At 41.6% G+C, this 27221-nt stretch overlaps 1 protein-coding gene across 36 annotated transcripts in view; it reads left to right on the top strand.

Moving 5' to 3' along the window:
- Positions 1-27221, top strand: part of MADD (MAP kinase activating death domain) — a 72524-nt gene that overhangs the window by 471 nt on the left and 44832 nt on the right. For 19 of the 36 annotated variants that reach the window (XM_042038840.1, XM_042038839.1, XM_042038836.1 and 16 more), the window contains exons 2-13: positions 13700-13894; positions 16422-17036; positions 19674-19977; positions 20334-20465; positions 21739-21852; positions 22530-22610; positions 23027-23035; positions 23778-23834; positions 24593-24771; positions 25367-25602; positions 25969-26125; positions 27089-27195. In XM_042038840.1, the coding sequence (XP_041894774.1) occupies positions 13833-13894; positions 16422-17036; positions 19674-19977; positions 20334-20465; positions 21739-21852; positions 22530-22610; positions 23027-23035; positions 23778-23834; positions 24593-24771; positions 25367-25602; positions 25969-26125; positions 27089-27195 (2053 nt within the window). In that variant the 5' untranslated portion in view covers positions 13700-13832. The remainder of the gene's footprint in view (positions 1-13699; positions 13895-16421; positions 17037-19673; positions 19978-20333; positions 20466-21738; positions 21853-22529; positions 22611-23026; positions 23036-23777; positions 23835-24592; positions 24772-25366; positions 25603-25968; positions 26126-27088; positions 27196-27221) is intronic. The other 17 variants (XM_042038849.1, XM_042038848.1, XM_042038847.1 and 14 more) reach the window with 6 other exon arrangements.

Genomic DNA, 27221 nt, shown 5'->3' with positions numbered 1-27221 from the left:
CCCCCCCGCCCGCCCTGAGCGCTGCCGCAGCCGCCCAGCCGGGCGCGGTGGTGATGCTCGGGAGCGGTGAGCCCTTCCGCAAGGTCACGGCCAGCGGCGGGCAGAGATGGTGGCTCGCCGTTGCGGGGAGCGGCGCCGGCCGGGCTCGGCTCCATCGTCCCGGGGCGCCCGTGGCGGGCGGGGCCGCGATGTCCCGCTGTGGCAGCGGGGCTCAGCCGGCCGCTGTCGGAGCCGTCCCCGCGAGGGAGCGGCAGCAGCCCCTGCGGGGTCGCTTGCGGGTTTCCAGCCGGGACTGACCGGCTTCGGGAATGGCGGCGTGGCCGGCCGGGGAGGGGGCTCGGCCGGCGGCGGAGGTGTGAGCGCGGGGCCGGCGCCCTCGGTCCCGGGCCTGCCGGCGGCTTTTCCTCGCTCTCTACCGGGAGGAAGCAGACAGGATAGTGAAGGAAGGGAGAAGGGCGGCGCAGGGCCAAGATCCCCTTGGAAAGGGTGAGGTGTGCAGCCTTGTGAAGAGCTTGCTGCGGTAATGTGACTGGAAAGGTGCTTTTACTCTTTGGTTTGTCAACAGCAGATCCTGTTACTCCGCAAGACAATAGAATAGGAAATCCACTTTATACTGGGCAATTTCTTATGAAGTCGGCTATAAATCAAGAGCATTTTCCCCTCAGAAATGGGTGTCACCACCTTGTTGTGTTGCTCGCTTTAATTGTCAGGCGGAGGAGGGGAAGAAAGCTTGGTCTGTGTCACTGTTCGTGTGGAGTCACGATAAAGAAGTGTTTCGAGAAATGATGAGCTTGGAAGGAAACTGATTTGTTTCCCGTCTTCTCTCCGTTTTTCCCCTGAGCTCTCCCATATAGCACACTGTTTTCAGTCATACGCAAAATAATATACATTATAAATTTGAAGCCCCATGGAGACGAGGTAGAACTGTGATCTGGCAATATGTTGTGCTCTCCCTAGAACAGCCAGCCATTTTCTCTACATCCAGTGTGACTCTGGGTCAGCATTTCTGTTGGTGGGCTCTCAAGTGTCCTTGCTGTGCTCCTTGCACCATTGCTTATCTGCAAAAAGGATGCTGCTTGTAGACACAAGCAAGGGGAGGGAAGATGTATTGTGGTGTCCTGACGGTCACATAATCAAACCAAAGTCATCCAAATATAGGTTATTTGGGAAGTGTCTCTATTTTTGGACTTCATACTGTTTGAACCTAGGGAACTGTTTTGGATTGGGCACAAGAAGTACTTGCTGTTTTCAGCACTAATGAAGAGCTGCAGTCCTGACACATCCGAGAGAGCACTTCACATCCAACATAGCTAAAATGCAGTTTTTACAGGATCTAATCTGGTCATCCCCTCATAGCATGTTATGTAACACTGAACTGATAGATCATTCCAGCTATAAAACACTATTTTTGTCTTACTGTTGTATAGCTAGAAAATGCACAGAGTTTGAAAACAATTTAATAGACACTGGAATTAAATGCACACTTGTTAAGTATCTTACTGTGTGTTTAATAGAATGCAAAATCATCAGCAAGTCTCTAGAATGCTTTTGTTTGGACAGTAATACAGCCTTGTGCTCACTAAAAGACCTTGTACCTGCTTGTCCAGTGGTGCTGCAGTTGTATCACAAGTCTGGACTCTTGTGTTCTTATCAAATTAACAGGTTTCAAGCTGTAAGCTTCAGAGTCCTACTGCACTGTTTTCTGCACCATTACTGCTTTTAGAACAATGGGCAGAAAAGGAAAACCGTATCCTCACTGAAAGAAAACATTGTCCACACAAAATGCATAGCATGGCCAAGAGACAGTTGCAGGATGTGTGTTACGTGCCAAAGCCATGAATGGTGGTGAACCAAAGGCTGTGTAGAAACTGACCAAAAAAAAAAAAAAAAGGTCTTTGAGTTTAAGGTTTTCATGGGAAAGCATAAATATACTAGAGGGCAAACCTCTTCTTCAACCATGATACCATTCTGCAACTCTTTTGAAAGCAGACAGGGTGTGCATATAGTGAATCACAGAATGTGCTGAGTTGGAAGGTACCCACAAGGATCACTTAAGTCCAACTCCTGGCCCTTCACAAGACCATCCCCAAGAGCCACACCATGTGCCTGAGAGTATTGAGTCCAACTTCTGTCTGTTTCAGAAGGATTTGTGGGTCAGAGCAGTAAAAGTTTCAAGGATTTTTAACACTAATCCTTGCCCACCAAGCCAAAGCAGCTTTTTAGGTTTTAGAGCATCAGGACTGATGGTTCAGTAGAAATGGTAGAGGCATCAGTGCATTTCAGGCCTTACTAAAACACTTGTTCATATAATCTTCCTGAATTAAATTAGTGTTGGGTTTGACTTTATCTGCCTTGGCATCAGGGGCATAGAGGCTCATAATTTATAGCTTTTTCCCTCTCACCTCAAGCCATATAGAATACTCAGGTTCTGTATAGACAGGATATACTAGGCATGCCTCTATCAAGATGTTCAGTCTGGTCTATTTAATATATTCTGTGATGAGCCAGTTGAAAAACCAAATATTTATGAGAATTGTGAGTGTTAAATTAGAAAGTCACAAGTACTGCTAAATTCTAAGAGAATAAATTTCTTCAAAGGTTTTAATTTACAGCATTCCAGCTAATAGGTTTTCTCTGTTACTCCTTTCCAGATACATTTGTTAGAGGAATGGCTTTCTTTTTTTGTGAGGGGGAAAAAATTGGTAGAGATTTAGTATGTGAGAGGGGATAACAAATGGTGTAAAATACGGTATCTTCCCTGTCATTTCACACTGTCATTTTTTAACTGGATTTGCCACCATAGTCACAAGATGGTAATTGATACTTTTATGTTAAAACTTAGTACAGAGGTGAATGGTTCACTTACTTTCCATTAGGAAGGAATCGGAGATAGGCAATGCATATGTTACAACCCAGATGAATTCCTGAAATGTCCCTTGGCCCTGTTGTGCCTGCATTTAAGCTATACTGCATTAAATTTCCAGGCAGTTGATGTAGTTGTTCAGTGCACTAGTAGAAAATACAGATACAGCTTCTGATTAGGGATTTGCAGCAATGAGGAAAGGATTTAGAAAAAAAGAATGAAAGAGCTTTATATGCAAGATTAATATCATGTCCCCAGTTTAAACAGCTTTCATCTATTTCAAGATATAAATTTTGATGAAGTAAAAGCATTTTCAGTGACCTAATAAGACACAAAGTGAAATAAAAATGAGCATCGTGAGGCATCAATTAGAAAGGAATGTATTTTAGTGGGATAATCTGTTAATCTGTGGAAAAATTGTGATATTTCTTTTAAAGACAGAATGCTTTGCTGCTTTTCCTTCTCTACCTTGAGAGCTATGAAAAACTTACATTGACATTCACTCTCTGTAACTGAACGTGTATAATTCAGCTGGTCTTTGCTCTGTTGTTTGAGCTAAAAAATAATTTTAGAACAATTAGGTTCTCTGTCACTGGATCTCCTTAAACCTGTCAAAACGCCATGGAAATTACTGTTGATTATTGACAAATATGCTCCTGATTTTTGTCTTGGAACTAGAATAACCAGCTGAAAACCCAAGCCAAGCCAACTGATGAAGTGACCCATGTGCTGCCAGGAGCTCTGAAATATCTTTACACTGGGGAACTCCCAGATGGGGAGGCTGTGCCTGTTGGTGCCCAGAAACCATTGAATCGTGAGAGGTTGTGTTCACTTTAGATCACTGCTACTAGCAGGACCCTTGCAGGGATTTAAAAGTAAGAAGCGCTGCTTGCATATGCCTAAATTACTTAAGCTGAGGCAGTTCTCATGGCTGTGATCCCAGATACTGCAGTTAAATGAGAGGCTCTTGTGTTTCTGGGTTGCTGTGAGAAATAATGCATCAGCGTAGCAGCAAGGAACAAGGTTTTATGGTTTTCTGTTTCTTACACAGCCTTCACTACTTCAAAGCAGCAGCATCCCTCGAAACAGAGCTGGTCATCCTGTTGCCTTTGATGTATCTAGTAATGTGTGTCAGATACCTCCTTTTTGTTTTGTTTGTAACTAATCTCTAAACAGTTGTGAGAATCAGGGAATTAACATTCGTTTTTTTTATACAGGGGACAAAGATAATGTTACTGTCAAATTTGTTATCTGATGACATCCAGGAACTGTGTGTTATCTTTTGAGCAGAGCAGCCTTTTTTTTCATATCCTGTTACTTTGTCACATCTGCAAGATCAGTGCCTGGGTTGTGTCCTGCTTCCCATTATATTCTAACTGAATTTCCCAATGTCAGTGTAAAACTTTTTTGATTGCCTTCTTGCCTGTAGCTTTGACACCAGCTTCCCTGGATCTCTGCTTGCCTGGGCATCTTGTACTTGCTCTGGAAAGGCCCTTGTGACAGGAGATGAGGAGTTGCACCTCTGCCTGTTTCCATGTCATCAGCTAGTGGGCGGAGAGGAGTGCTTTTTGTGATACAGATAATTAAGAATCACAAGCAGTATCCACCAAAATTTGTTGCACCCACAAGCGCTGAGCCACTCTGCTGCCGTGTCTATTTCCTCTTGATAAACAGTTAAACTGCTCTGCTGGAGCCACGAGCTGGGCACGCTTCTTCTGTCCTCCAGGCCACCTGGTTTCTCCCTTCTCTCTTGTTAGTAGTCTTAAGACATACCCAGCAGGGTGGTGTTTTCCCTCCTTCCTTTGCCCTGGTGACTGCCCGTGTCTAGAAGGTCCTCTCGGGAGCCCCTGCTCTGTCATTTGCTGGCTACAACAGTTGCTTGAGGCGGTTGCTGTCCCTTCTTCACTCTGAGCTTGCTTCCCCCCGATGTTTACATGTGGGTGAGTCTGCCAAACTCATGCTTCTCACACCCCAGAGAGCGAGAAAATGGGCTTGTCTCCTTTATTTCCTTTCTGTTTTGACCAGCTGGTACTATGATTTATCACCAAAATTAATTGTAGGATCGGTTTGAGAGTAGGAATTCCTGATCTCCCACAGTGTTGACAAAGAGAAGGGGAAGGTGTGTAGAGGGAAGGAATAACAAGCAGGTGGCACACATGGGGAGACAGGCTGTGTGTTTCTAATACAAGGCAAAACAGATGTGAGGCTCTGAGTTCTGAGACGCTAACAGCAGCCAAATGACTGGATTATTTCAAGTACTTTAATTTCTGGTTCGCATTATCCTGAACAATGTTTTAGTGTTTCCACATTGGTTGTGAGCATTCCCCCTCTTCTGTCTTACAAATGGATGTAATTTATTGTTGGGGTCCCATTTGTCTGTGTGACCCATTTCCAGGAAAGAGTCAAATGTGCCTGTATCTGGTGGTGGTGGTGCCATGAGTGATGTCTTCTGGCCCAGAGCTTACCGTGGCTGGGGGAGGCGCCGTGGCAAGGGAGAGCACTGAATAATTTAGCAGTTGAAGCTGCATCCAGCAGTTCTCTCAAATGTCACATGCTTTGTTGTTTTCTTGTTATTTTTTTTATGGCTGTACATTTGCACTATTTGGTTTTTTGAAGAAAACCTTCTTGATGCCTGCATTGTGGGAACCGTGGCCTACTGCTCAAATGGGAACTGGGCAAAGGGCTGGGAATGGAAGCATCTTGTGGGTGCTGGGGTCTAGACTGCACTCAGAAGCAGCACTAATGTTTCTCAGCTCAAAGCTCAAGCCTAAAGCAGTTCTGGTTTGGAGACGAATGTAATGCTGTAGTGGTTGCAGGAGGTGTGAGGCTAGTTCGGTTTGGGGGCATTGTGTGGGTTTTGGTTTGTCCTTCCTTCCCCCTTGCACTTCCTTGCACAGTGTATGACTGCAGATTTGAGGATCAGGGAAAAGGTGATGAGGCAGAGAGAATGAGAAGGCTCTCGTACTTTGTGATGATGATGTTTCACAAGGAGGGGCAAAAAAGGACATACTTGAAAAGACTTGGCCCTGTGTTACTGTTCTCTCATGCAAATCTCTGGAGATTATTTTTGAATAAGAGATGAATTTAAATTCAAACAGTGTAGAGCAGGAGAACTGGCCAGATTGGCAGAGGGTTTTTATGCCAGCATTCGTTCTGTGATTCTATAGTGAGCGGTGCTCTGTGTGCCCTGCACAAGGATCCTGCCCCGGGAGGATCACGAGAGCTATTCCACACAGTAAAGGAGGGGAGGAGAATAAGGTCTTTAACCTTAATTGAAGTACGTGAAATGTCCTGTGGCTGAGACTAAAATCTGTCATCTCCTTCCTATTAGGAAGTGGAGTACTATAAAAGTGTGTGCTTTTCCTGCATTAGTTTGTTGTTGATGGTTTTCCCCAAGAGTGTAATGGAATAAAATGGATTACAGTATTTGCATACTGTTCTTCCTCAGTTGCTTATCTCTTGTTGCTCATTCAAGCCCTGGTCTTGATTTTTCTGCATGGCTTTCAGGTACCTCCTGGTGGGTGCAGCTCTGCCTCTGTGAGGCAGGTGCTGCTGGAACCACTCCTTTGCCTTTGCTGCTGCCTGCAAGTTCTTGCTAGGATTGCGAATTTGCATTAGCGCACTCTGCACGTTCTTTTTGTGCATGCACTGTGTGTCTGTGGAAGCATCCTGTGGGTACCTGGATAGGCGGATTTTGTCAGCTGTGGTTGGTACTCGGCTTCCCACGGGCAAGAATGGCTTCTGATATTTGTAGTACTCGTGGATACGGGAAACCTCACGGACTGGAAGGCGTTTAGCATGTTGCAGATACTGTGCTGTCATCTGGCTTGGGGCCTGCAGGTGCCAGGAGGGCTCTGTTTCAGCGCTGACTCCACGCAGTCCTTGTGTCTGGCTGAAGCTTGTTTGTAGTGTGGGCAGTGCTGGGAGCTTTGGTGGTGGAGCAGAGGGGGTGGAGCACTGCAGCTGCTCTATAAATATACCCAACAGGCTAAAATCTAGGTACTAAAAGATTGGGTTGCTATGGTGATTGATCTGAATCAGATTACCTGTGGGTCTGTTTTCACAGCATGTGCATGTGTGGTGACTGCGTGATCTTGCATGTACAGCAGGCTGCTTTAGCCAAGCATTTGGCTGAAGCAGGGAGGAGAGAGGAAGCAACACTGAAGGGCTGACATATGGCAAGGACGGGAAAATCTGTCACTATAGCAACCGGGAACCTGAATCCGTGATGCTGCAAAAAGGTTCCCATCTGTGTGGCATGATACTCCTGTTTGTGGACTAATTCTGGTCACCTTCAGTCCATTTGTCAGCACCCCTGCCCATGCTACTTCCATTTTGCTCTGGAAAAATAATGTAGAGGCTAAATATCTTGGCTGTGTCAGTACTGTTTTCAGAAGGCAAAGAGATGATATTATATAGTAGGAAAGGAAGAAATCTTTAAATTATTGTAATTATTGAGAAGGGCTTTAAAAGAAGTCTTCTTGTATTGCCAAAACCTGTTTTCATCATTCATTCTTTAATTTTCTTTAATCTGGCTTGTTCTGTCCTTTCCCTCAAGATTTATCAATAAATGGAAAGTGGAAGTAGTTGGGGTGCATCTGCTGTTTTACCTGTAAGCAACTCTTACTGATGGAAACAATGCATATGCTCCAGGGTGGATGCTTTTAGAATTTGCCTGCAGACCTGTTCTCTACCAGGTGATTTCTTATGCTTGGAACTATCCCAGGCATTTTGCAGAACCGCACCTGTATTATAGACTAGCCATACTAGATAAATATGCCATTGTCTGTTTAGGCATGCATGCTTGCAAAAAATGCCTTTTTTTTTTCTTCAAAGTGCTCGTATCTTCTTCAGAGTCACAGTATTGGCATGCAGTGCTGCCTTGCCAAGGTGCATGGTAACACACAAAGCAGCTGCACCAGTATAGCAAGTCCATCCAGGTCAGATTTTAGAAATTGTTCCATGTTCTGTCAAGTTCTGGAGAAGGGGAGGTGTTCTCATCTCTGTTGTTGTCTGTGTTTCTTGTGTTAGCAGAAACACTGTAGTATCTGGATAATAGCAATAATGAGCTTCCTAGAATGTTGCATATTTTAAAGTATAAAACTATTAGCAGTGTTTTATATGGTTGTTAAGCAGAAGAAATGAAAAATGGCTCATGTGAAAAGAGGACTGCTTGTCTGCTTCTTTAAAAGCTTAGTACAAGCAAAAATAGTGTGTGCTATACCAGAGATAACGTCTGGGATCATTTGAAACACACTGGGAAGAAGAAGTAACCAAAAATTCAGTGGTAAAGATTCCATGAAGATTATTAAAATGTCTAAAGATAGGTCAGATCTACCATGAACAGTTCATATTGTGCTTCAAACCATGTTGTTTTCAGTTCAACAGTGAGTTAAATGGAGTTCCTGCCCACACAGGTGAGGTTGGCTGGTCCTCAGATACTCACACCTAATTTTCATAGCTTAGCAGATAGATCAAGGTGTGTGATGTGAGAAAAAGAAACAAAAGTCAACCCAAAAGTGGGCATTGAAACTCCTGACCCTATTTGTGTTTGTTTAAGCTTTCAGTTTAGTTCGATTGGTGAGTCTTGAGTTCACAGAAAACAATGCACTAAGGTCAGGCATAGTGGCTATTAGTTCTCAACTCTGTACAGACTGTCTTGGCTGAGAGTAAATAGAAATTCAAGATGTTCCAAGGAAACGAAAAATTTAGTTCCTTTCTGGCATGGCTGAAAATTTGGTCTTTCAGAAGGTGAAGTTTCGGTGAACCATAATTCATGTGGCTTCTGTCCTGTAATTTGTTCTGTCTCCTTCACAATTTCCTCTTTTTTCTCTTGCAAATTAATGTCCCATGTACGCTCTATATTCAGTCAGTGTGCAGATGGAATTGTGTGATGCTGATTTATATTCTAAAGGTATCCATGCACTGGTGAAATGTGCAGTATGATCCTTTTACTAGATAAAAGCTGGAGATAATGGAAGAAGAATCCTTTCTGGAACCATCTTAAAGTATGGAAGAGTTGCAAGGAAAGCAGGGATTAGCACATTCCTGTTGGAAATTAATCTGTTGTCTTCACATCATTTTTGCAAGCAGTGATGTAAATACCTGCTGAGCATCATGCTGTTCGGGGTAAGCCTGGCCTATCAAAGCTGGAAGGAAAACAACGGCAGGTGAGTGTGGTAGGTTGACCTTGCCTGGATGCCAGTTGTCCACCGAGCCACTCCATCACACCCCTCCTCAGCAGGACAGGGGGAAGAAAATGAGATGGAAAAAACCTTGTGGATCAAGGTAAAAGCAGTTTAATAAAGCGAAGATTGCATCCATGGAAGCAAAGAAGCCCAAGAAATTTTATTATCTACTTCCCAGAAGCAAGTGCTGTCCAGCCATTTCCTGGGAAGAAGAGCTTCAGCAGGCTTAGTGGTTGCTCCAGAATATAAATGTTTTAAATAATGGATTCTCTGCCTTTCTCCTCCTCTCTCTTTTATCCTGAGCAGATGTCATATCCTTCTGGTCAGTTTGGGTCAGCTGTCCTGCCCATGTCCCCTCCCAAGACTTTGCATGCTCCCCAGCCGCTGCTGGGGGGAGGATGTTGGAGATGCAGCCTTGATGCTGCGCCAGCGCTTCTCAGCAGTAGCTAAAACACTGGCGTGTTATCAACATCTTTCCAGTTACCAGTACACAGCACAGCGCTGGGAGAGCTGCTCTGGGGAAAATGACTTCCTTCTCAGCCTGACCCCATACAGTGACACAAGTGGTGTTAACAGTTTGTTGTAGTCAAGTTATTCTTTGACTAAATTGCTTTTTTCATCTAGATTTGTGTCTTGAATGAGAAGACACAATGAAGATTGAGGACTCCAAGGGATAGACGAAATAGGGTTATTGCACAACTCATGTCTCTTGGGACTAATGCAGGGCATGGATCTGACACAGATGACTCTAAACTGATAAAAAGTCTGCTGTGGTTCTTTCATGCTGCCATATCCGTCGTGTGGTGCTTTTCATGAGTGTGTGTGTGTGTTTATATAGACTTTTTATTTCTAGGAGGACTTTAAATTGCAGAATACCATGCAGATTGTCCTCTAAGAAGTTGTGCTACAACCTAAAATGTGGGTGTTTGGGGAATTCTGAAATGAAGAGTAATGCCAATAATAGAAGTGTTTGTTGTTTTGAACACTTTTTTCATGTCTTGAGTTACTGGTAAGCTGTGGTTTTGTGCTGGCTCTGGCCTTTTTTCTTTGTGTCTAGGCTATGGTGCCAACTTCTACTAGTGAATATTGCTGACAGCTGCTGCAGTGTGTGGGTAGTGTTAGTTCTCACCAACCCATTCACCATCCATATAAGTGCATATTTCAATTTTGGTGTTGTCTGAGATGTGATCTCTTGGTACAGTATGTTTCTGTGGTGGGCCTTCACTTCTCTATTTTTCTCCTTTTCTGGAGCTGAAGTTACAGAAAGTCTCTTCTCAAGTGCTGCTTGAGGATTCAGCCTTCAAAGGGCTGGTTCCAATGTTTGCAGAGAGAAAAGACACTGCAGAAGACTATTTGAGAGAAAGCAATCTAAAGATAAAGCAGTTTGAAAGAGAGAAGAAATTTTGACTTTGATATGTCAAAACCTGTACCGTCTCAGAGTCAAGATAATCTCTTGGTTCAGGTCCAAACTCCAACATGAAAGAGGAAAAATTGAAGTATCTGTTGATTGTTTGATCTATTTCTGTCCTAATGTACTTAGTGTCTAAAATCTAGGAGGTATTGGAAGGATGATAGCAAATCTCTCAGAAGGAAACTACTTTACCTCTGTATTGCCTGTAAAGGTGCTGACTGTAGTTCTGTGATCATATTATGTTCAGTCAAGTCTTCCAGATTCCCTTAACTGCTTTCTGCTACCTTTTCTTTGTACCTGCAAAAGCATTTGTGGGGCCACTTCGTGAACCAACAACAACAAAAAAAACCAACCTAGTAAAACCAAAAGCTACAAGGGAGGAGAAGGGAGGGTGTTAGGTTTAGTCCATATCAATTCCACAGTCTATTTTCCCCTGCAGCTGCACAAACACTTCTGCCAGCACAGAGGAGGGAATGACACTGGCCTGGAAGCAAACTTCTGGCAGATAGGGAGGGGGAGGCAGGACTGTGATGCCTGTTTGTGTTGCTTTATACAGATCAACTGTGGTGTCTGATTCCAAGCAGGAGTAGGAAGATGAGTTCCAACAAATACTGATGTAATACTCTTCAAAGTGCTGTCATCAGCCATTACTAGATCTCTGAAGAGGCAAAAGATTGAATAGGGGAAGGCAAAAACCTACACTTGATTCTAGTTCTTCTACCTCTTTCTCCAATCCAACAAAATTCATCTTCCCCAAAAATGCCTTTGTCCTCTTATGTCTCACTGTAACTGTTGTGTTATTAAGTATAGTGAATCAGTAAAGGTGGCTCTGGAAGCCCTGACACAACATCTGCATCAGTCTGGTCTCCCTTGTACTTGTGTTGCAGTAGAAAGCAGAAATCACAGAAAGTGCTCAGATTTTTTTTAAAAAGAACTGACAGAAACTTCAATGTGTGGTGTCACTGGGTTGTCGCTTCAGCCATTCCAGCGACATTGTAAGCCCTGCATATGTTCCTTGTACTTGTCTGCTCAGATGTTCTTGAAATTTCATGGTTTCTGGGATCTTCATAATGCATACCTTGCTAGCTCCTTTGCAGAGCTGTGGGAAATATGTGTAAGGAATTGCAATCATAAGACAAACACAGTGTGCTTTCTCCACCTTCACTGAGGGGTAGGGTAGCCTTTGTTTTTGAGGAAGAATATGTTTGGTTACCACTCAGTAGCAGAATTTCCTTGAAGTCATAATTCTAGGTTACGTTGTGATAACTTATTACTATGCCCCTGTCTGTGACTGAACAGTTGGTTCCTTAAAGAGTTCTATGTAAAGCTATTTGGAAAGAAAACAGATAAAGTAGTTCTTCAAACTGGAAACAAAAAGGACCACTTGATATCCCAACTTTGTCTTGTTCCTCTTGAGTTTTTCTGTGCCAAGATATTTGCAGAGTATCAAGGATCAAGAGCTTTTCCGGGATAGATTCTACAATGTTTTCAGTAATGTCATTAAAATGAAGAAACAGAAGCTTTGCTTCCTGTGTCTGTATTTTCTGTGTTGTTCAGAGAAGGTAATTTACAATAGTATTGCTGCTCAGAGAAGATAATTCATAGTGCTGTCACTTAGGAATCTACAGCGACTGTAGTTGAGGATCTACTAAAAACATGCCATAAAGTCTCACAAAATGTGGGATTTTTTATGTGTGAGGGTTAATGTTTCTTTCAGTTTATTATTCCTTAATTAATGCTTACTGACTAATATGATTTTCCTTTTTAATAAGTGGCATACATGCTTTTTTGTGTGTTTGTGTTCTTGCTGCTGTTTGGAGGGCTAATGAGTAAAATTTCCCTGCTCTGTTCTTGCAATGTGAAGGACTGAGCAAAAACCAGATATATTGCTGGACTTTGAATGTGACTCTGAGATGCTGACAATTACAATGCTTGTGAAGTAATGAGGGAAACATCAAGAAAACTGCCTGATTTTGCTGAGAGTTTCTGGTTGTTAGTAAAGATGTTACACTTTTATACAAATGAAATCTAAACATTTATGCTGCAGAAAGATTTTACAGTAATAATAATTCTGTGATTGGCCTTAGGTTGTAAACATGAGCTGAAATGGAAACCTTATTCTGAATATGCTCCAAAAAGCAATCAATTCAAATTTTTAAATATAAAATACCTCTATTAAAACTTTCATTGGAATGCTCAGTAAACTTCTAGAATACTCTGAGCACCTCTGATTTTTAGAGTTTCTGAGACCTTTCCATTTCAGGAAGTTTCTTTTTTCAGGTTGGTTTCAAATGTAGGTAGGGAACACTGTAATGTGGAACTGTATTACTTTTTAAAACTTTATTTTTCTCCCTGTTGTTCATGAATTCTATGACGTATGAATGGTGGGATTGGAAAGAATTTTTTTATAGTACTTACTGAATTCTGGATATCTATTAAGCATAATTATTTGCAAGTAGTAATGCTGTAGTAAAATCTCAGTTTTACCAAGAGGGTCTTTCTATCATAAAATATTCAGAGAAATTAGCTGTAGGAGGCATGGGTATCAAGAGTAAGCGGTGAAGTTAAACAAGATAAATGGAACTGAATGAAGTAAGTGAAAAAACCAGTATGAGTTATAAGATGCACTTTTGCTATTGCAAATTGCAATTCTGTGGAACTGCAGTTCTGTATCTTCACAGAAAAAGTGTTAGAGATCGCAGTCTTTGGGGATGGTGAGATCATTCCTGCTGACAGCCATTTGCAGGTTTGGGATGGTGGGATGCATTTTACCAAATTGGACTCCTTGTGTTACCCCATCTTTAGTTACTCTGTTTATCACACAGCTAAAGTTCAGGTTGTGGTTTTTTTTTTCTTCAGTCTTGCCCGTTGAAGCTCCTTTCCCAAGCACTGTAGGGATCTTATGCCTAAGCAACACAGAAACCATTTAATGAGTAGCTCTTTGCCAGTGATATGCTGCTTTGTCTGTGTTCTCCCTTAGAATCGAATTGTAGAATTGTTTACATTGGAAAAGACCTCTAAGATTGTTGACTCCAACCATTCATTCTTGAGATACTCTTGTACTTTTTTGTGTATTTTTCATCTCTCTGCTTTTATGGGCATATGACTGTGTTTTTATACTCATGAAGATAGAGATCTGTGGATGGCCATGACTGCGCAGAACATTGAGGCATTAAGTTGCATGTATGTATTTGATATTCCTGGTTGTGCTTTTGACACTCTTGCTTTTCTTAATTATAGATTGGACTTGCCAGACAGTTCCAAGCAGATTCTGTTCTCCAAGGCATCGATCACGGCCGACGGGATAACTGACCACTGGATCAATGAACAGAAATTCTGTGAGATGACATAGGGAGGGGCATCAAGGACAATGGTGCAGAAAAAGAAAATCTGCTCTCGGCTACTTGACTATCTTGTGATCATTGGAGCCAGGTAATATGAACCAGTCTCAGCAGAGCTTTTGCTTGGGCAGTAGAGTGGGGATAAATAGCCTTGCATCCATTGATGAAGCTTTGCCTGATGCTCAGGAAGTGCTGTCTGAAATGTGTGCAGAATGCTACCCTAAGGGGAGCACCTGCTTGAGCCAGGGCACTTCTTGAAAGACACTAGTGCAGCAAAAGTTTTTTAACTTGGGGTCTTTAGACTTCTTTTCAAGGGTCTGCAAAGGGTGACTGAGTAAAGCTAATTTGTCTTATCACGCTCTGGTAGTCTGTGTGTCTGAACTTCTTTGCTTCTACTGGCATCAGGACAGAGGGATTCACAAATTGAAAACACTGAAAGCTAAATGCAAGTAAAATACTAGTTTTCCACTACTTTTATTACTAGTAATACACTAATAGTAAAATAATACTATTTTTCTAGCTTTTGAAATGTGGTCTGTAAAATCAGTTTAAGAAAAAAATCTGTAACTTGTTTTACTTGGCTGTTTCTCCCTCTAATACTTATTTATCCTCATAGGAATGACATGAATGCTTTCTGGTTTTAAAGTCTTATTAATAGATAAAATGTTATGCATATTTACTTAGAGCACATATGAAATGTGGGGTTGATGTGTGTTCTGTTTGTCAAATATATAGGCTGGCTCAGTAAATATATTACTGGCTCAGTAAATGTTAGTTTTTCCTTATTCAAAGTTTATGCAGCAGTTTTCTGCAAATCTGTGTAATGGGTATATCCCAAAATCTATTTTGCTTTCATTTCTAAATATCAGTGGTTCACATGCATCAGCCTGTTGCTGTACCTCTCGCTTTCTTTTCAGAATACTTTGAATGCAATATTTCAATAGGCTGAGGGGAGGAAATTGCATAATTCTGCCTAATAGTTATTTTATTTCTGCATTTTATGGATGGAATACTGTAATAGTTTAATACTTCTTATTGTCTGTAGAAAAACAACCCAAGTTTTCTATATGTGTGTCACCAACTAGGAAGAGGAGGGAGAAATGTTAGCTGCCTCCTCCAGTGAAGCTTATAATGTCTGATGTTCTCACTTAGAAATTTGCTACTATCACTTCTGGACTCCTACAGTTCTCTTGCTTTTTGCCAGTGCTGGTTAGACTGCTACTGCTCAGAGGTGTGCTGTCTCATTTGGCACTTCAGCAAATGCCTACGATGAGAGATGGAGCAGGCTGAAGTAGCTTCTACTACAAAGTCCTTAGGAGCTCCATGTGGCCTTTATTGTTACATCTTGTTATCCACTGTTTAAAAACAGCGATGCTGTTTGGAACTATTCCCCTTCCTTAGGCTCAAATTTTCTCAATGTCTGAGAAATCTCTGTCCTTGTAGCTAATATTACTAAAGGCATGAAGTGGTGATATATGCACTGTAACTGTGTTGGTGTCATTTTTTTGACCGTTTGCTGCCAAATAGACTGTCTAAATAGTACCAGCGTTATTTGACATTTCTTTTTCAGCAGATGATGCATTAGTTGTGTCCATTAACATATAAAAGCATTTTAGTGTTTCTTTTTTTTTTTTCATACAGTATTTTAGTATCTAACTGTACAGGCAGTATAAATCTTGTTACCAGTTTTATTATGAAAGCATTTTTACTTGTTTTAAATAAAATATTAGTTTGGAAGAATTAGTCAACAGAGCTATTTACACCAGTGATTTTCTTTTGTAAATTATGAACATTCTATTACTACTTGTTCAGGTTTTTTCACATCTCTTATATGAGAAAAGCAAATGTCATTTGTATTTTGAAGTAGGCAAAAGGTAAGTATCTTGAAAGAACAGGAAACAACAGTATTGCCTTTCTGTCTTCGTGTTTCAGTAGTGATTTGTGGTACAAAGATTAATGAGTCACAGTGGTAAATAGTTCTGCATGTTGCCACACAGTTTTTATATAAATTACACTTTAAATCTCAAACACATATAGAGCTGTGGTTGCTAGAACTTTTTAATGAAAATGTTTTTAGGATGAGGTCCATATCACTCCACTATTCATCTGAGTTCTTCCTTGAAAATTCTTGCTTTCCCAGTTACGAATCGATACTGGATTTTCTCATTTAATTTTTCATCTTGTTCATAAATAGCTGAAATACAGAAGCTTTTCTTCTGACTGTTTATTTGGAGAGGGGCAATGTATTTCCTACCAAAGTGTTGCCCAGAGACCTGTGCAGTTAAATTAATTTTGAAAGTCAAAGCCAGAGCAACATGACAATACAGTGTTCTCCTGGGAACAACATACTTCTCCAAGTCCTTTTCTTGATCAGATTTGAACAGGCTCCTTGCTAATGATGGTATAACTTAGACTTCTTTATTTAACCTTTCTGCCTTGTGCTAGTGAGTGAACTTTGTGGCTAGTGACTGAGAAGCTTCACTTTCCCTGGATAGTAGGGAAGAGAGGAAACAAAGACGAAGCTGAGTCCACAGGCTCCTGACACAGTAGGAAGTTTGCAAAAATTTTTATTGGTATTAGTCAACTATGTATGGGTTTTTTGTTTGCTTCTTTTGTAGGCACCCAAGCAGCGATAGTGTTGCTCAGACTCCTGAACTGCTGCGACGTTACCCTCTGGAAGACCATGCAGACTTTCCTCTCCCGCCCGATGTTGTGTTCTTCTGCCAGCCAGAAGGATGCCTGAGCGTGCGGCAAAAGCGCATGAGCTTCCGTGATGACACTTCCTTTGTCTTCACCCTCACAGACAAGGATACCGGGGTCACTCGCTATGGAATCTGTGTCAACTTCTACCGCTCCTTCCAGAAGCGAGTGCCCAAGGAGAAAGGAGAAGGCACAGGGGGACATCGAGCTCGGGAGGGACAGAAGGTCCCTAAATCTGGGGATGCATCAGCACCCCAAGAGGAAGTGGGCACTGAGAGTTCGGAGAGTGGCTCTTCACTGCAGGCTCCCAGTGCAGAGTCTACCCCTAACGTGAATCGATCCCCGCGCAGTAAGCGCCTGGCCAAAGGCAGCCATCGCTCTCGCAACAGCACTCTGACTTCTCTGTGCATCCTTAGTCATTATCCTTTCTTTTCAACCTTCCGTGAGTGTCTGTACACCCTCAAGAGACTTGTGGACTGCTGTAGTGAGAGACTGTTGGGCAAGAAGTTGGGGATTCCTCGTGGGGTGCAGAGGTACGTTGAGAGGGAAGAACTTTTTCCTCCTACTATTCGTGTTCAGTGCTGCAATTTACCTGCACGGCAAGTTGTGGCTGCAGAAGCAGCTAAACACCAAGGGTTGTCCTTTGCACTTTTTCAATCCAGGTTCACAGTAGGAAAAGGAAATTTTTATAACAATTTCTTTAAAAGTTTCTCTGATTCTGTAATCTGGTATGGTTTTCATTTTTGATGCACCTAAAGAGGCTCTACCTTTCTGACTGACAACTGAGGCTGAGTGTTGATCCTGTTACTATTGCTTTGGCATTTAAGCTCTGTGGAAGTGTATGTCAGGACTGATTCTCTGGGAAATTAGAAGCAGCCAAGAAATAACAGAGAGAATTTCCACTTGGGGCAGGAGGGAAATAATGAAAATGTGCTTAACAAGCTTATGAAACAGTCTGAACTTCAGCGTGGGAAAGAAAAGACTAGAGAAGCAGGATCAGCTGAAATAGGTCAAAGTACAATATTTGAAGGAGAGAGGGAGGAGAGGTAGAAAACAAAGTAGTTGTCTAGGAAACATGTGGGAATGGTTGTTGGTAACAGCAAATTTACAGGAACCTGGTGTATATTTAAGGTAATGTAGTAATCTTAACGCATCTGCTGTTAAAAGCAGTTGCGCTGTAGGGTATGGAAGGAACACTGTTTTTATGTATCTCAGGCAAGGATGTGTATCTGTGCTGCTGTGCCTTACACCTGCATTCCAGGATGGTATTTTCCTTTCCAATATGCTAACTGAATAGAAGAAGTCTGAAATGAACCTCTGGAGAAGCAGGGGATTTTCTCAACTGTTTGAGGGACAGGACTGTGAGATGGTACATAATGTGAGTTAAGTAGCTTGGTACACTCCAAATGAAACTTGTCAAAAGGAAAAAATGACAGGATTATTATAATTTTTATCTTTATAAGCTCTTTATATTTTGCATGAAATGGGAAATGTGTCCTATTCATAGAGCAGTGGCCTACTTCTTGGGTTACTGCCCTGAAATAGTTCTAGGAGAGTGTTCTGGGCTCGTATGACTGATCCTGCATTAGCAGATTTATCACTTGAATCCACTGATGGAGAATAAATTATTTTGTCAGAGCAAAACTTTTGCCCCCAATGGAAGTATGTATTAAGGAAGCTTATTTTGTTGCTTGGTTTAGTCTGATAATTACTGAGGAAAAAACACCCCACTGAATTTCATGATTTTCCTCAATTTGGTGAGCTCATATGATTTTTTGAAAGGGGTGGTAGAGTATTCCAGTGTTTGAATGACATGTGGTATTTGAAAAATTTGCTCTTATTGGACATAATTCTTAAAGAGAGTAATTGAATGATGGATGAGGATGGCAAGAGAAGGAATGCTGAGCATACGTCTCTGGGAAAAGTAAAGCAGCAGGTTTGAATTACCAATGTGGTTTTCTAGTGGTGACCTGGAAAAGTAGAATAGTTTTGAAGTGGTGGCAGAATAAAGGTGAAACCGAATCCTTACAGCTGGCAAAAGGTGGAACACACCTTTTAACAGCCTAATGGCTTGTGCATGACAAGTAGCTGAAGGAAGAGTGGAGGATGAGAGGCATCACAGTTCCTGAGAGTCGTATCATGTACTCAACGTAATCTCAAATTGCCCTTATTTTGAGCCATCCAAATTTCTCTTAATTTTTCTGTCTTTGTGAAGCCTCCAGTGTCATAATCTTTTTTCCATTTTGTTATTTTTTTTTTAAAGTTGTGAACTGTAAGATGGAACCTCTAATTTGAACCCACAGCTTTCTAAGGGATCTATTACAGTAACTCAAGATACTTACCAGGCTGAAGTTGTTTGGAGAATGAATACAGAAGGTTTGCAGCCTTCACTGTGCTACAGGATGAAGGGCTGAAGTGGACAAGATTCTGTGCTTCGCTTGTCAGACCCAGTTTTGAGTTTTGAAGCTCTGAAGGCCTGACCAATGCTGTACATGCTTTTTTGGCCATCCTGTCTGTGAGCTACAGGTTTGCAAATTGCTTACTTAGGGTGTGGAAAACTTGCTCCTTATGTTGCTAAGGTACCTAAATGTTTTCTACACAGCTTTCAGAGATTTAGCTGAAATAGATCCATTTTTCCCATGGGTTATTCAGCTCATATGGATGATACAGTGCAATTTAGGACAGAACGATGAAGGGTGTTTTATCATGCCAAAAGATCTGGGAGATCTTGGATGTGGCATACTTTTATTATCTCAGGTTTAATTTCTATTCCTGCAAAGGTTTGTAGGCTGCTAGAAGCAGAGTCCTACAGTAATTTGCTACAATTCAGGATGAGACAGGAGAGTATCCTATGTGCCTGCTGAATTTCAAGCATGAAGGTGATGAGAATTCTTCTGAGAACTGGACCTGACTGAATCCTTTAAATGTGTGAATGAAGTCACAAGTGACATACTTGTGTTGATTGCTGCCACAGAAGGATTTATTCTTCCTCACATTGTGGGTTGTGTCAGTAAGCTTAAATGCCTGACTTCCATTCCTTTGTGTGATCAAATGTTTGCTAGTTGCCTCTTTTAACCCTTGGTGGATCTACCCTTTCTCTGGAAGAGCCTTGAGGAATGGCGGTCAGTTGAAGTTCTCGGAGTGTTAACCTTGGCGTTCTCCCTGTCCAGGGATACGATGTGGCGGATTTTCACAGGCTCCCTCCTGGTGGAAGAGAAGTCCAGTGCGTTGCTTCACGACTTGCGGGAGATCGAGGCGTGGATATACCGGCTGCTCCGCTCGCCCATGCCCGTTGCTGGGCAGAAGCGGGTGGATGTGGAAGTCTTGCCACATGAGTTGCAGCCAGCTTTGACCTTTGCTCTTCCTGATCCATCCCGCTTCACTTTGGTGGATTTTCCATTACATCTGCCTTTGGAGTTACTGGGAGTGGATGCCTGCCTGCAGGTGCTGACCTGCATCCTTCTGGAGCACAAGGTAAGGAGGGAAGAGTTGATCTTCGATAAGTATGTAGGAAGTTCTGCCCTCTTCAAAAGCAGGGTAGACTGGATGTGTAGAACAGCTGTCTCCCTGCACTGCCTGGAATGAATTTTGTCTGCAGAGGATGAGGGGAAGAAATAGTTCCTTCTGAGGTTCCTGTTTTGAAAAGTTCTGTTCTCACTCAAAAAAACAACTGAAGCTGTTTTCAGACAGATTAATGGAGGGTTACCCAGTTCACAGCCACCGAATTTGAGTCTGCAGAGATCACAAAATCTGGATCTTTGTATACACCTGAGGGGAGTATTGGAAGTGAATGGTTGCTGTAGTGCTAATGGGAGTTTCTTTGGTTGCAGGTTGTATTGCAGTCCCGAGATTATAATGCACTTTCAATGTCTGTAATGGCCTTTGTGGCCATGATCTACCCATTAGAGTACATGTTCCCAGTGATCCCTCTGCTTCCCACCTGCATGGCCTCTGCAGAACAGGTACACATTTTTCCTTTATTGGTCTTTCACAAAAGATGTTTCTGTGATGTCTTAAACTCATATAGTTGTAGTCCTTATTTCATTCACCGTCTTCTCAGAGATTGTGTCAAAGTCTGCCTTACAAAGAGCATTGCTTGAGTGTGACTATTTAAGTCATAGGTAACACCACTTATTTAGGATATCTTCAGAGCATGCTCAGTGAATAGAATGATTCAAAGCAGTATTTCACAAGTAATGGACTGAACTACCATAGATCTACAGTATTGTGATGATATTTACCCCCCCAACTCTCCTCTAAACTGAGTATTAAAGTTTGTTGAGGAGGGTTCAGAGCAAGATTTAAGGACGCTTGAGGGCTCTTTGATTCATAGTTCAGAAACTATTGCCTGCAATTTCTTCTCCTCAGAAATATGAAGTGTTGTGTTACTTCGACTGGGAGCTGGGTTTTGCCAATGGTCAGCTCTTCGCAGGAGCTCATTATTTTGCCTGGAAAGACAGAATTCAGGCTGTCTTACTACTTCAGTGCTATCCTGCAACTGATACTACAACTGTTCTTGTACCACCACTTGGAGGTGACCAACAGTTCTAGATTTAAAGAATAAATTAGCCTCCCAAGCTGCTCGTCTCAAGCTGCTTCATGCCCAGTTGATTTAAACTTTTTTCCTCTGCTGATTCCCTTGTCAGAAGCAACCTGAATTTCCCTATAGGTTTTCCACATACATTTCAAAAAATGTGTCTGTCTTCTACTTCTTAGAGATGTTACTCTTTTGAAACCAAATTACCATTACAAGCATAAGGGTAAAGTCCTTGTATGTGCCTATTTACAATGGCACAGACTCAGGTTGAGCTGAGGATGTATTCATCCATGACTTCCTGCTTTTCAACTTAGGCTCTTACTCTGAACATTTGTTTTTGGACCATGATAGACATGGGAAGCTGTTTCCAAAGAGCCATGTAGCCATATAAATTATGTCCTGGGTGGAACATGGGAGTGGAAATGTCCTGGGGACATGGAACATGGGAGTGGAAATGTATTTTCTCCTAGATGAAAACTGATGCTTTTTGAGCAGGAGCTTTCATTCTTCTTTATTTTTTTTCCTTTTTTTCTTTTTTTTAATGCTTCCATTTTATGATATTAATTACTTACTTATCAATGCCTTTTGTATTGTCTGCTCTGCTATAAGCATACTGTAGTCAATAAATAAATATTTGGGAAGAACACGGTGATATCAAATGTAGATTTTGTCCTTAGTAAAGTCTGTGTTTCTCTCAGTTGCTTCTAGCCCCTACACCTTATATCATTGGTGTTCCAGCAAGTTTTTTCCTTTACAAATTGGATTTTAAAATGCCTGATGATGTATGGCTTATTGACCTGGATACCAATAGGGTAAGTGGCACCCATAAGAACTTGTGTCTTTGTTTCCAGGGAGCTGTGTACTGTTGTCAGTGTACCCACTGAGAATTTAGTAATGCCTGACTTCAGTCTGCCTTTACCCCTCCCATATTAAACTTCAGAATCCTATGTGTTTCAAGGTTCCCATGTCTTTTGCATTAGGGATCCATTTTCAGTTAAATGATCTGGCTATATCATTAGAAGGTGAAACCTCAAGCAAATGATAGAACTATCTTCTTGACTAATTGTCAGACTGTGTCTTATAGCCCTACCTAAGATACTTAATCTGTTGAGAGCCTTCCTGCAGCCTTGGTTGTCATGATTCAAATGGGGCTATGTATCTCACTTTCTAGAGGGGTATGAGCAAGGCTAATTCAAGGAAAATGTGTATAACATCATCTGCTTGATGGAAAGTGTGGGTTGATTCAAACTTCTTGTTTTTGTGGTAAATGATAAAGTAACTCCACTGTTTATTATATTGTAGACAATAACAACCATAAAGAAGTGAAAAGCGGGTGTCTGTGTCTGAGATTGTGTGGGGTTTTTTTAATTTTTATTTTACGTAGTGTATTTTATTCCTTGGTGTCTGAAGTGCTGGAGAGTCAGGGGATTCTGTTTTGGAAATGACTACAGCTGGAGAATTTTTTGTCTGTTGCTGTGCTTAATTCCAGGTGATTGTTCCTACAAATGCAGAATCTTTGCCAGCACTGCCAGAACCAGAGGCTTCAGAGCTGAAAAAGCATCTGAAACAGGTAATATGCACTTTGAGGAAAGGACTCAGATTCAGTAGAACTTAACATATGTAGTGTTGCCCAACTCTTCTGCTATAGTGGGTAAGAATGCAAGTCAGTGAATGTAAAACTGAAATCCCCCTGTACACAACAGATGGTTTCTGATTTTTACTGTTGTTTGGGGCTAACTTGTTTCCAGTTGATACAGAAAGTTCCAGATTCCTCCTTTATGTTTGCCATGTGGGCTTTAAACTCTAACTTGATCCATCAAGCTATGATCATCTTTGTTTCCCCTCCATTCACAGATCTGTGTGTGAGGTGTCAGTCTCTCCTGTCAGGTCCTGCTAAGCCATTAATCAGCTTGGGTCACCCTGGCTGATCGTGTCAAGCAGGTTTTATCTCTTTGTTTCTGTTTTCCTTATGCACGCTGCATGCAGTATCTAAAGGTAAAGTGTGTTACTAATGTGATGAGGTTTGGTCTTTCTCTTTCCTCATAGACCAGGAGAGCAAAGTGTGTAACCTCTGTGATACCCCAGTACCTGCTGTCAGCACAGATGGAAGTGTTGTGTTGCCTGGAGTTTCGTTAGATCAACTTTCCCCCCACTGCTGCCTCACCCCCTTGCAATTTCAGGCACTATTTAGCAAAACTTTCTCACTAGTGCAAAGGCAAACTCAGAAGAACAAATTGCAATTTTTTGGAAGACATGTTTAAAATTCTCAGAGTGTTCACCCAAATTCAGGTTACATCCCCTGTGTATTCCTATTCTCATTAAGTGTTTGCCATGAGCAAAGAAGAAGGAGTGCTGCTGGTACAAAGTAGACAAGACTAAATTGTGGCCAACATTACTAAGGTTAACACTTTTGTGTGCCTTTGTGTCTTAGAGTCAATAAATGAATTTCAGGATATCTACTTTTAAATTGTAGTAGAAAGTTCTTAGCTGCATCATTAAGGACAACAGGCTTGCCAGTTTCCAAGATGGCCAGATATGAATGTTTGGGGGTGGGGCAGTTACACCTCTTTCCTAAGACGTGTCTATTTTGTGGTCCCTTTTGTTTTCCTCTCATTTGTGATATTTTGTAGTAATAGATATTTTTTTTCCTTCCATCTGTTTCTCTGTGGTCATGTGTTCGTCTTGGCTCTGATGGGCTGCTGTGGTGTTATCATATGATCTTCCATCTTGCCTCCAGTGTCTGGTTAGCATGACTGCAATCACTCAGAAACAGCTGCTCACTCCTGACAACAAGGTTCTTTATTTTATTCTTTTTCCCTCAATTTTCCATTTTACCCTTTTCCTTTGGAGCTTTTTTTTTGTTTGTTTCTTTGTTTTGGTTTTATATATTTTTTTTATTTTGTAAGTGAAAAGATCAAGCCTCAGTGGGCAAATGGGAAAAATAAGGAAGATTTAGGATAGGTCTGGGTGTCCAGGACTGATTTACCACTTGTGCTGCTCCAGTACATATCCTTGAAGACTTTATGAGGGTTGAAGAGGTATCTTTATGGACAGATGAAGACTTCATTCAGATGGAAAGTGGAGGTTTTTCGGGGATACAAGCAGATGTTTGTGTAAAGGTGTCCACATTGTCCTGGGATATCAAATTACTGATTGAATAGCCACTTTTAAAGGCAAGTTTCAGGCCGCTGTTCCCAAGATGTATTCAAATTCCATATGGAAATAACTCTGCAACAAGTAGAGTTACACAGTGCCACACTACTAGTGGTCCAGTTCGGACTATCTGGTTTCATGTCATGAATGATCTAGCAAAGTGGAATCCTGTGCTACTCCTTGACTGGCTCCAGGACTGTTTCAGCATTGAGGAGATCATTTTGACAATCAACATAAAGGAGGGCCTGGAGATATTTGTTGACTCAGTGTGGAGGTGGTTTAAGATCAATTAATGGAGCATGCATAATGGTTGCAATTGCCTAGAGGGCAGGGTAGCTCTGATCTTTTGTTCCTTAAATAACTGTTCTTGCTGAATGTGTGCATAATGTCCTTCAATAGGCCCTGGCCAGCATGAGCCTCAATACTCAGCCCATTCTTAATCTAGAGAAGTTTCATGAGGGGCAGGAGGTGCCTCTGCTGCTGGGAAGACCACAGAATGATTTGCAGTCTACTCCCTCCACAGAATTCAACCCTTTGATCTATGGAAATGATGTGGACTCTGTTGATGTGGCTACCAGGTGAGGCTTAACAGGAAGGTAGCATTGAGTCTTCATAAAAGTGCGCACTTGAGGGCAGCACAAACACTTCTGTGGGTGAAACAGCATCTTTCAGGTACTACTGTAGATTCTACTTGACATCATGTGGGGAAAAAGAACAGTAATTACAGTGTTTATCTCGTATCTATTACCTCCATGAATGTGACTGTGTATCTTGAGGGGGTGTTTTGCTTCTTGCATTTTCCTGTAGATCATCCTCTTTACCTGGATTTGTCAGTCTGATACTGTATCCTCAGCTTAAATCACAAGCCTTGAACTACAGAGAAAAAAGCTGGGGACTTAGTTGTTACCTCAGCTGGTAGATACGAGAACGATATCCTTCACTGAGTGGGTGTTTGTGTTAAGATGGTGAATTAGAACAAAGTGATTTCTTGGGTCTTGGTTTGTTTGGATTTTTTAAAAAAATTTTTTCGAGACAGGTGTTTCCTGAGAAGAGTTAGGTTACCATTCTTCAAAGGTTTAAAACATTGTCTATGGCATGCCTTTTACAGGCTTTCTTCTTTTTTGTTATTGCTCTGTGTTTTTATCTAATATATTGTTCTCTGTTTCTTTTTAGGGTTGCTATGGTGAGATTCTTCAACTCACCAAATGTTTTGCAAGGTTTCCAAATGCATACTCGAACTCTTCGTCTCTTCCCACGACCAGTGGTGGCCTTCCAGGCAAATTCTTTTCTTGCCTCTAGGCCGAAGCAAACACCTTTTGCAGATAAGCTTTCCAGAACACAGGCAGTAGAATACTTTGGAGAATGGTCACTCAACCCTACTAACTATGCTTTCCAAAGAATTCATAACAGTAAGTGTTGGTCTTGCCTTTCCTGCACTTGGATGTAATGCAGGAACTTAAAAACCAGACGTTCTAGAGAAGGATTTAATTTTATACCATATTATTCCTGCTGGAGAGGAAAATATTCCAGTTCAAGGCACATTTTTCTCTTTTTATGTATGGCGTCATGTGTTTCTTCCAAGTTAGGCCTGCTATTGGCCAGTTGCTCCTCCAATTAATTTTGTCTCTTACCTTGTTTGATTATGGAGAAGTCGTGTAGGCTTCTTAAAGACTGTCCCTTTGTACAAGACTGGGTAGAGGGTAGTGTCACTGTGAATGAAGCCTTTGACACCAGTAAATGAGTTTGATTAATGCTCTCCTTGGTTTTTTGTGCAGACATGTTTGACCCAGCCCTAATTGGCGACAAACCCAAGTGGTATGCTCACCAGCTGCAGCCTATCCACTATCGAGTCTATGACAGCAATTCACAGCTGGCTGAAGCCCTGAATGTCCCAGCAGAGAAAGAAACAGATTCTGATCCCACTGATGACAGGTTAGTGGGGAACATGGCTATAGTCACATGAGAGTTATTTCAGATTGCTGGACCTCTCCTACTTCTCGTTTGCAGCCTTTTCCTTCAGCCTGCCAGGTTGTTGTTTCATTTCTTGTCTGGGCAGAATACTGACACTGAAGCAAATTTTCTCACTGCTCTGTTACCACAACAAACCTCATAATCCTTTGCTAGTGTATTCATTTAATGTGATTCTCCATACATGTTTTCCTGTTTTCTTTTGCTACCTGTATGCCACTTGTATGCCACTTGACATTTGTCATTTCCTCACACCCTAATTCTCTTTTCTTCCATGCTGTTCTTTCTCTGGTTATTTCTGTTGCAGTACTACAAATACTCCCACCTATCCTATCACTCTTTCAAATCTCTGTTCCCTATCCATAGTTATGCAAAGCTTGTGAGTACTGCCCACTGCCTGTGACCACCTTGTGTATTCAGTAAAATGAAAGTAGTTTTTGGCCATTTTCTTGGAGTTTTGTGTCTAGTTTTATTCCCTTTCATTCCTTGTGGGTTTGTGAGATCTTTCAGGCTTGGACTTGCACATATTTTGCATTCTACACAGCACCAGTGGTCCTAACAGAATGGGATTAATCACTAGTGTAAAAAGGAAATGCTTTGACTTGTGAATCCTGGTTCCCTTGAAGTTGTCCTACATAAACACACACATGTTTTGTGAATTAATACACTATTCTCTACTTACTTATGTTTGGCCTCATTAACTTTGCTAAGAGACTTTAAATGTCTTCCCATGACTCTTTATGTACCTGAAAGTTATGTTTTTTGCTCTGACCTTTCATGAAGCTGGCTTGTGAAATTTGTTTATAGTTACTATAGTATGGGATTTTTAGGAGGTCCGTGAAAACAGTGCTGATTCACATCTTTAAAGTGTCAGAGCCTGCTGTTGCTTTGATGCTGCCACTCATCTCTCTCTCTCACCCATTGTGGCAGTGGCAGTGACAGTGTCGACTATGACGATTCAAGTTCCTCCTACTCCTCCCTTGGTGACTTTGTCAGTGAGATGATGAAATGTGACATTAATGGTGATACCCCAAGTGAGTAACTTTTGCCTTTTATTTTC

This window comes from Corvus kubaryi, unplaced genomic scaffold, assembly GCF_017639235.1.
Source record: "Corvus kubaryi isolate FWS band 111438036 unplaced genomic scaffold, C.kubaryi_AGA036_p1.0 37392, whole genome shotgun sequence".
NCBI classification, from domain to species: domain Eukaryota; kingdom Metazoa; phylum Chordata; class Aves; order Passeriformes; family Corvidae; genus Corvus; species Corvus kubaryi.
Note: the sequence above shows the minus strand (reverse complement) of the source record. Positions and strands in the feature narration are given on the sequence as shown.